This window comes from Ochlerotatus camptorhynchus, unplaced genomic scaffold (genome assembly GCF_037179485.1).
Source record: "Ochlerotatus camptorhynchus isolate MF236.1 unplaced genomic scaffold, CSIRO-AGI_Acam_v1.1 ptg000265l, whole genome shotgun sequence".
NCBI lineage: Eukaryota > Metazoa > Arthropoda > Insecta > Diptera > Culicidae > Ochlerotatus > Ochlerotatus camptorhynchus.
The window spans coordinates 397,200-407,666 of record NW_027040755.1 but is presented as its reverse complement, the minus strand read 5'-3'; the positions used below and the strand labels follow the sequence as shown (position 1 = coordinate 407,666).

Below are 10,467 nucleotides of genomic sequence, written 5' to 3'. Positions count from 1 at the left end.
GACTACAATCTCTCGTCAGCATATGAAATTTCCGACCAATCCCTTTGAAAGAGGTCTGTCCTAATGCCAAAAGCACGTATCTTATATAGATTTGGAGCTGCTGAATCGCCATCTGCAAGGAGAAATTCTGTATAATTTGACACCTTTTTCACGCATTTTTTTTTCGCCTCTATTTTTGATCGTGTGATTTCAAAGAAATTGATTGCAACTTGTTTTAAAAAAATCGCATCACAATCGCATCAAAATCATAGAAAAATATGGTGCATGAGGACAATCTCGAAGAAAAAAAAACTTTATTAAAGTGATTTTAAGCTCATCACAAACTCGAAAAAAAAATGAAAATCACTTAAAAACCGAATTGAGTGTATACAGAGATTATTTGTTAATCGAAATTATCAATTAATAATTGGCAAAGTTATTACTAGTATCGATCGCTGAAGGTCACGAGTTTAAATCTCACCCCGAACAATTCACAAATGATCTTAAATGTATTGAAAAAGATTTTTTTTTTTAAATCGAGGAAAATTTTACTTGCGCTTTTGCGAATTCGAGTGAAAACCGACTTTTTGAGTTTTGAGTCGATCTCATCGATCAGCGAGCCAACATTTTCAAAAAGCATCTCTGTGAGTCTTAAGTTTCATCGAAGTATAGATTTTCTAAAAGGCCTAGGGGCTATTCAAATAATGACGTCTGCTGTTGAAGGGGGTAGAGGGTCTTAGAACTTGTGACACTACGTGTAAAAGGTATGGCAAAAAGCGTGACACAGGAGAGTGGAGCGGGGGAGGTGGAAAAAAATATCGAAAAACTACAGATATCACATTTGAATCGCCCCCTACTGCTTACTCAAAAATGCCAGCGACAGTGAATCGAGATAGGGGAAGCCACCATAAATGATAACTAACCTTCGTTTCCCCCCAGCGTAACTTATGATTTGATGGAGACGAAGGGTCGGCTACTTCTTGTACGTTACGCACCGCTGGCAACGATAAATTATACTCTTTGCCGTCGAGGTTGGAATAAGTGCGACACCGAAACAACTGACGTTTGTCAGAAAACAAACAGACCCAGTCTTGATACCGGATCCAGGTTGGCACTGAATCAAAACAAAAATTCGCTATTATCCACGACATAAAACTTGAAGGTAATTTTTTTAAAAAATGCTACTCTCGAAAATACCTCTTTGGCCACGGCATTCCAAAGATCCTTATGCCTACAGTGCTACTGCTCAGGTGACAGCACATCCAACTGGACGCCATGTTTATCAATCCCGATGATCGTTTTCTCTCCGTTTGTTCGATCCTAAAATGATAACAACATTTTTAGTTTTGAAAGTACGAAAATAATGCGACATTATGTGTTTACTCATGTGGTTATCGTATTCATTCTATCAATTTATGCTGATCTAGATTTCTCTTCCCTAGCTCGACTCAACTGTCACACACACACCGTTCTAGACTACTGCGATTTCCCGAAATGATCAACCGATGAACCCATGTCAGCTTCCTCCGTTGTTCCGTTAATCCTTAAACCGTCGTCGTATGCAGACCAGTTTGATTTCTGTATTTTTTTTCGCAGTGCATTACAATCCACACAACTTGTCGCAATGAACCATTGCTTCATCCTTGCTCAGTTTGGAAGATGCTGCAGTGGCACCCCTGGAAGCCGTTGATCTCTTTTTTTTTTAATCATTGCTTGCATCAGCGGAGACGGCGCGATCAAAAGACTAGTCATTATGACATTCGCTGCGGGCTATTGTACGGGAGGGATTGGAAGGAATCGTTGATAGGTAGTAGTAGGCGTTGATTCGTTTTTTTTTATTTGGAAACTAGTAGGCGTGTTTGTGTTGCGAGATTGCCGGGGGGAATTGTTGATCTTAAGATCAAACCTGCGACCCATACTAGAATAGTGATCCCGGACGTGTTTTTCGAACGCTTGCGCGCGCGAGTTGCAATGGATGAACGGCGTGCGCTCGACGAGACAACAACGTAAACAAAAGTGGAGGTGAGATAAACTTGTCTGAAAAACGTTTCAAATGATTACAACGGCCTAGGCAGATTGCTTTGTGCCAGGAACGAACTTTCAACGTAACGGAAAACGACTAGATAACTCGCCAACCTCGCCCCGAAGGTGTTTCTATCGAAAGAGAAGAAGCTCGCATCCTTGTTTGTTCACTGATGTTGTTGTTGTTTTTTTGTAAATCTTGTTGCTTTGCTCTAATTTACCTACTTCTCATATTATTTTCGTCATTATCAACATCGCGATCACATTTTGATCTCTGTACGTTTTGACCTTCTCATCCCACATGTGGTATTTAATTATGTGAATTGAGATTAGGTCAACTCACCGCGGCTGTGGCTGTCTGTCCTGTACTGCCGTTATACGCATAAAAGTCCCACTATGCGTAAGGATTGCATAGAACATGGGACAGTTATGCGTATAACGGCAGTGTAGGTCTTCGTCGTCTGTTCGTCGGTAAGAGGGCAGGGAACGGGGAATTCCGAAGAGAGCAGACCTCGGTGACCTCTACGCTCTGCTTCATTTGTTTTTTAGTTTAAGTTTTCCTCTCTAAGGGGAATCGGGTGTCTTTTGATATTTACTAATTGCTCATAATTTTTTTTGGATTTTTGGTTTTGGTTGAAAGGTGCTTCACCTCTACTAATAGGTCGATTCAAGACTTTGTCACTTTTCTTTCGTTCTTAACTATAAGGCAGAAAAACAGTACTGTAAACATTGTTTTCTTCTACACTATGTACGATTCTTAGCTCAACTCCAACGTTTTGGTTACTTGGTTTTGTTTTGATGGTTTAACTTGCTTGTCAACAGAGAAAAAAAGATGGAAGCTATAGAAAGCAACAAGACGGGAAATTAAACGCAAACACTTTTACGTCAGTTTTCCACAAACGGTTTCTAACAAAAGTGTCAAATGATAAATGCCTCTGCAATCCTATTTTTCGCAATGAAATATTTCATCCAATGCTTTTTCATCAAACCATTGAACAATCAGATTTAATTTTTTAGACAAAATAGAAAAGGCGAACAGTACCCTGAAACTTTCCGAATTACGATTGCAAAGTTCTTCATCTTTCTATTCGAATATATAAAAAAAAAAACAAAAATAGGATGTGAATACATATATCATTTTTCCACTTCACTGGGATAAGTGCCCATGTGTGTGTGTGTGTGTGTATGTGATGGGCGTATGTGTGTATGAGTGAATGTGTGACTTGATGAACGCAATGACTCATAAGTGTGTGAGTTAAATGTGATTGTTTTTTGTTTTAAGTCAACTTCATTTGGTTCCTGTGTTCGTGGAAGGGTGAGTGTGTGGTTTTGTCATAAGTAAACTTTTAAACTCCTTGTTTTACCATAGGTTTTCATTTTTTTTTTCAATCGAACATAATACTCATCTTTTTTCGCGTGTCGATCTATTCTATGTATATATTACCGCTATAAACCATTAAACTTGATTCAGAGGTTTTCTGTACCTCCTTACTGTACAATAGTTCCGACTTGTCCAGCAATCACAGCAAGCTGTGACCTATTTCATTTCCTTTTATTTTTTGATCCATTGGCTTCGATTTCATTCTTTCTCTCTCGCTTTCGCTCGTTCAAAAAAGTACTCTTCTAGTGTTTGCGTTCCCTTGGTTACTTCCAATCCTACATATTGGTTCTAGAGATGGCCTACTTTGCTCCTGCACTTTCGTGCGTCTCCTGGTGCATGGAAAAGCTCTCCTTAGCCCTATTCAAACACGGCTTCAAGGTTGTTACAACTTTGGAACGAAAACAAATAAATAAATGACGAAATGCATGCTGCTCGCACTCTGATTGCGTTGGGGTTTTTTTTTTTTGCTACTAACGACATTCTCCTTTCTCTACCATTCTTTCCACCCTACGTCTGCATTCGCATGGTCGCATTCTACAAACAAGTATATTATTGCTTTCTAAACCACATTAGAAAGAAATCAATGAACCACGCGAGATCTTCCCTCTTCAATCGTATATCAAAGGAATTTATACTGTTGTCGATTTTGTCCAAACCGCGAATTTCTCTGTAAAAAATTAAAGAAAGTAAATTTAAGATTTTCAGAATTTTATTAAAAGATAGGGTAGAGATTTTGTTTTGTTTTGTTAAATTTAGATAGTTGCTTTTTTCTTACAGAAAGGAAATCAAAATAATAAACACAACAACTGATAGTTTGTTTTATAGCTTTTTATTAAAATAGCATGCAGTTTTCATATTCAACCGAAAGGTGTTTGTTTGTTTTTTTTCACTAAACTACAGTACAATATAAGTGAACAATGCTAAGGGATGCTGTCAGCAACTTTGTGTGCTTATCCCTTCATATATATTAAACGTGTTCGGACTGAGTGTTAGCGTTCTATGGTTTACTACAGAAACGAGTTTATCATACAACAAGTCAGGAAAAGTTCTGTACAAATGGCATATGCGTTCGACTATGGTTAGTAGTAAATCCCCGTATCCCTTAGCTGAAATACGAAAGCAGTATGTGCACACACACAAAAACACGCTGGAACCTTCAGGCAAGGGGTGCTGACTGGCTGGTACGACGGTAAAAGGGGGATAAATCTGCCAATCGATACAACAGATAGAAACATCCCATTTGGTTCCGGCTTCAAGAAGCTTCCTTGATTATGAGCTTGAGCAAAAAAGAAAGCAAAATCTTCCCTCTTTGCTCGCCACGAGCGCTTGAGACACTTCACGCGAATGGAACAAGAAGGCCTTGTGCGGAAGAAAAAGGAAATCATCAAAATTAAGCATGTCTCCAGCGTAATCTAGGACAGCCATGCCACCACCATCGCATCGTCGTCTTCGTCGTTGGTTGCCAAAGAGGCGATATTTATCGGTGGCATTAAATCGATCTTCCTATATAGTTTGACTTTTTCCTCTCGAGCGCAGTCGGCGACGTCTTTATGCCTAGAATTTTGTCATTTTAGCATAACAAATAAAAACATAATTACACCACATATCGTATGTGTGTGTGTGTGTGAGGGAGTATAGGTTTATTATATAGAGGTCGTGTATGACACAACACCAAGAGTACACAGCAAGCCATGCTTCTGGGTTGCTTTTGAGCATCAAGTCCCCACCGTGCACATTTATTGCATAACTTGCGAAGAAACGGAAGAAATAATAAGAGAAAACCATCAGCCAGTGGGTGGTAGTGGGCAAGAAAGGGGGGGGGGGGACATAAAAGTGTTAGAAAGTTTCATGAGAGCGGGCAAGGGAATACCGAAATAAAGAGGTTTGCTAATTTTCTTCACGTTTTACTCTGTACAATATACCTATTTTGTAAGGAACGGGGGACAGTTCAAACACAAAATCATGCTCCAGTTTAGACTCACACGGGGAACATTTATGTATTAAGCAGCACAAACAAAGACATACGAAGGTTACTTTCGATTTGGTTTTTTTTTCTTGATAATTTACAGCAACACTCAGAGATGTCGTGCCCAGGGGACCACTTTGACTTATTTACTAATTTATCTCAATTTTTAATTCAAACTAACAGCTGCCTAAAAATGGAAACCTTGTAATGTTTAAGATTGCACAATGTCACAAGCTCACATCAACATGATATAAGTTGAAGATAATACCATGCATCATGCGTCTCCATCAAACATGTTGATTCAACGAGAGCAGCAATCGTTGCTTTGCTTACAGTTCAATTTGTTATATGCGACAGTTGGAAGATACTGAGAGGTTAGCACATATCATCGGCAAGAGACGTGCGTGTGAGAAAATTTGCGAAAAAATCTAAGGGCACCGGTGGGATTCGAACCCACAATTCCCCAGTACACGGGTGCATTGCCAATTGTACAACGGTGGACCTATGGTCTACGGATGTATTTGGCTAATGACATATGAGTTTCGAATCCGTTTACCTCCCTTAGTCTTTTTGCGCAAGCGTTCTCAATACACAACAATCGTCTATTACCGACGATATGTGCTTGTACCGCAACCACTCAGTATCGGTCGATGTGAACAAACACAACTCGTCTCTGTTCTACATCACACATGTTGGATACGGGATGTCCAATGCAGTATGAATAGAGCAATGAGCTGCATTAGTTTTTGACAGAGCGACGGCTCGTTATTCGAAATTCGTGAAGCATAGGCGTCCGATAAAAACCCACTACAGTTAAACCTACTTAGGTACTGTTGGATGTGAATTTGACAATGATTATATCTGTAAGTGCGTAATACCCCGGACGCACTACAGCCTATATCTTGAGAATAAGCTATACGCTATCTTAATATCCAGATCCATACAGCAAGTTTTCACTGGAAATACACCCAACCCTTTTTTACACGGTCTTATTTTCCTTTTTTCCGATGTTCAAATAAAAACAACCTTGATGCAAACCTTAAATGTAACAGTAGGGTGACTCATTTTGTGAAAAGCAGGGTACCTTCCATTCATTTTGACTAAACAAATGTTTTATGAAATTATGGAATAATAAGGTATTATGATGATATTTTAAATGTGTAACAAGAAAAGATTGTAAAGTTTGTGTTTGACAAAAATTTAGCTTTGACAGAGTCACTCTTCGCGAAGAGTGAAAAGCGAAAAGTTGGTGATATAAATGTCAAAATCAAGCAGAATTGACAGTTATTATGTGTCAAACACAAACTTCACAATCTTTTCTTGTTGCTTACATAAACAAAATATTTTCTTTTTTTTTTTTCCTTTGGTTTGGAAGGCAGCTCCCACACCTGGACCCTACCTATCGACCCATCAACTCATGAACCGGGGACCAACGGCTTTACTTCCCATCCGAAGGAAGGCGTGATCAGAGATGTTATGCCTCAGAACATCCCGGCGGCGCCGACTGGGATTGAACCCAGGCCTGCTGGGGTGAGAGGTAATCACGCTTACCACTCCACCACCGGCGCCGTTAAAAAAATTTCATAATATCTTATTATTCCATAATTTTATAAAACATTTGTTAAGCCAAAATGAATCGAAGGCTGGTGAAAAGTAATTGCAACCATTAAGGTCAACCTCCAGTTTGATTCATAACCCCAAAATATAATAAGCCTTTCGAAACAATGGTTATGATTGCTGAAGGTTTGGAGGTCGTGCAAATTGTTTGAAGTTTGTATGGAGATTCTAGCGAATTACTATGGGAGATTTTTTAACTTCTCTTAAATCGCTCTAAGTTTGGTTCTAGTTGTCCAAACGATTAACAAGCTTGTTGTTGTTGTGATAAAATGGGTCATGTTATCTAGCACAAATTCAACTATCAATTAAAACATTTGCAATATTGAAACAATGTTGGAGATATATTCGTGAAATTTAAAATGCTTTCATGACAGTCCTTAAACCTTTGTAATCTTTACCATTTTTTGCACAGAATCATATTTGGGGCTATGAATCAAACAGCGGGGTAACCTTAATGATTGCAAATACTTTTCACAAAATAAAGCACCGTAGTTTACCTAGTGTGTATGGGTCTAGTTCATTTTATTTAATGATACACATTTTCTCGGCCCCAGACTTTAAGTCTCGCGTAACATTTGAAAACGATCTATTAGCTTTTTTAAACAAAACTTGTAATTCCCCTTTCGCGCGAATCGAAGCTCGCCTATGCAAACGAACAACACCATCGGGTAGGGGAAATTCCACGGAGACAACAGTCAAGAACTTCGTCGTAGCTAACATCAATGTGATGAATATAGGGGTTAGGATGACTGCAACAGACTACTCGAGTAACACAAATTCATTGAATTATGTTGAGTAAACTGTTATACAACCAGTCATACAAAGCTAAATATAAACTGTTATAGTACATGTGTGTTGTTTGGGTACTCATTCAGCACTGCGATGCAAGTTTGAAAGAGTAAGCTGTTGTGTTCTGTCATACCTCGGTCAGATTGCCCAAAAAGGTCAAAATGCTGTGAACTACGGTGCATCTATATGTGGCTGACAGGGATACAGTCCACTTGGGAAATTCAGTTGGTTTTCCTACACTGAAAACGAATCGAACTCAGAGAGTGAGACAGTTTTACTCAAGCGCTGAGTGACATACGCTTTCAGAAATTTCTCTATACAAATGAGTAAAAGTGACTCACAACTGAGTAAAAGCTGTCCACGAGACAGTTGCGATCAGCTGACTTTTTTTGTTTACCAAGAACTTTTGACTGATCATAGTAGAACTGGCAATTTATTCTCATATGAATTTCTGCTTTGTTTATGTTTACATTCAGCACAATTAATACCAGATCGCTCACAGACTCTAGATTTCTAGTTGTCAGTTCCACTGAGAAACGTCTCTTGGATCACCTTATTCACATTTTCACATATTGATTAACATTTTTGTTAAAATTCGTGTGTGAAATTATTATAATGGCGTCCATTGAATTTTTCAAAAAATTGAGGCATATGAACGACATTTCTGATCAAAATTAACATCTGTCACAAAGTTGTAGAGACTATTAACAACAATCAATACGAAACTATCGATTTAAAATTGGCTCACTACTTGACTAGCCTATTGGTCCCAAGCAAATCGATTAACGTTCCCCATTCTAGTCAAAATTCTAGTACTACACAATGTTTGTTTTGATTCGCTATGAAAGTTTGACAGATAAAATGAGGGGTTGGTGGAATTTCCTATGTTTCGAGGGGTGAATCGATTAGCTTGGGACTGAAGATAGTACCAGAGCTGAGCCAAAAAGTAGAGCTCGTTTCTTCGGGACCTACTAATCTTAGAGTTACCTCTATGCTATTAATGTCTTTCTCGAAAAAATAAACATTTATTTTTTGTAAGTATAAATAAAAAAAATAAAGCTAAAGCTCAAATTTCTCAAAATGTCCTTGTTCGATTTTTTATTTTATTTTTTTTTTCAAAACAATGCATACTTTTGCAATGCTTAAACCAGGAACATTTGAAAACTGTCAAAAATCGTTATTTTTTTTTTACTTTTTAGCACGCTTTGCTGTGTATTTTTTCACAGTTTTCTAAGCACAAAATATGCATCAAAAACGTTCTAAAAAGATTTCAAAAATTTGACCAAAATATACGATTTGTGTCAATTTTTGAGTGTCCACAATTTTAAGCATTCCAAAAGTTTTCATTTTTCATGAGCTTTATTTTGAAATCGGAGAAGAACATTTCCAGATATATAGGTTCTTAACATTATTTTTGAATTTTTATTTGAACATACTAAAAACATTGTTTTACCCTACAATTTTGTGTCAGACGTTATTTCAATCAGAAGTGTCGTTTCCGTGCTACAATTGTTTGAATAATTTCGAAGACTCCATTTTGAAAATTTTATCAGGTGAAATGGCCGAATTTTAGCAAAAATGTGAATCATTGTCAATAACAAACCATTATCCATAGCTTCATGCAAATCGGAGAAGATAGAGTTTTTTTAGATTTGGCATTTGGCGTGGAACTGCTCACATGCATGAGTTGAATAAATTATAAGTATGCAAGAAAACCGCCCCTAGTAACCACTAAGCCATGAAAAACGGCACTAATTCAGTTATATGGTCGCAGTTGAGTGCTACCAAATATATCTAATTAACAAGATATCCCACTAATCATTTCCTCATACAAGTCATATAATCGCAGTGCCATCTGTTGAGTGCACATTGAAACTGTTGGGAGCTCCCCGCCAAATTCACCACCTGGGCTCAATAACTGACAAGTGTCAGCATGACAAATGTCAATGCGGATGTTGATGATCAGCCGAGGAAAGAGGACGATATCATCCTCGAAGTCATCATCATTATATTGCGATATTATTACTTGTTTGTGATTGTTCCGATTTTCAATCATTACCACTTTATACGCAATAGAAACACTTGAGAAAACAATCATACATCCAAGCGCGCATCATGATGTGCTTGTAGTATGTTTTGCTTTCGAGCGAAAGAGTTTCCAATATACCACCGGTATCAGTAAGATGCAAATCTCTAATAGTAAATGATGATTTAGGGAGCTGGTGCTCAAAAGAATCTTAATAAGCATAGAAGTAAACATGGGAAAAGCATTCACTCTTTCTAAAGAATTATTCCAACACCCCAGTCACTGGAAATGCAACGTATCGAAATCATTGCTAAACGTAATAAAATATGCCGTCTTCTTTGGTCAACACAGCACGCATTCTATTCAAAAATTACATTGGAATAATCATTACTTTCCTATTTTATAACGTAGGAAGTATTTGTCAACGCTGGTGAAAGCAAACGCAAACGGAAGTAGCCGAAGCTGAATGAAGACCATGAGTGATGACACCGCTTCGTGTTTTGATTTGCGCTGTACCGTCCGCTCAGTTGTGTGGGTTCGTACATGGATGTTGGTGTGCGTGTTGTCTTCTTCCAACTCTGCAGTTCAACGTTGTCTCGTCACAATCCGTTTGGCGCTGTTGTCTGTCTCTAAAAATCCAGAGTGAAGGGGGTCTGGTGCTACCCAAAAGCCAATTTTGGCAAATTA

General features: G+C 38.2%; 1 protein-coding gene across 17 annotated transcripts in view; it reads right to left on the bottom strand.

Annotated features, from left to right (window-relative positions):
- Nucleotides 1-2,452: 2,452 nt before the first annotated feature.
- PMCA (plasma membrane calcium-transporting ATPase 3) overlaps nucleotides 2,453-10,467 on the bottom strand; it is a 134,838-nt gene continuing 126,823 nt past the window's right edge. For all 17 annotated transcript variants that reach the window (XM_065226920.1, XM_065226919.1, XM_065226927.1 and 14 more), the window contains one exon: nucleotides 2,453-4,049. In XM_065226920.1, coding sequence (XP_065082992.1) covers nucleotides 4,012-4,049 — 38 coding nt within the window. In that variant the 3' untranslated portion in view covers nucleotides 2,453-4,011. The remainder of the gene's footprint in view (nucleotides 4,050-10,467) is intronic.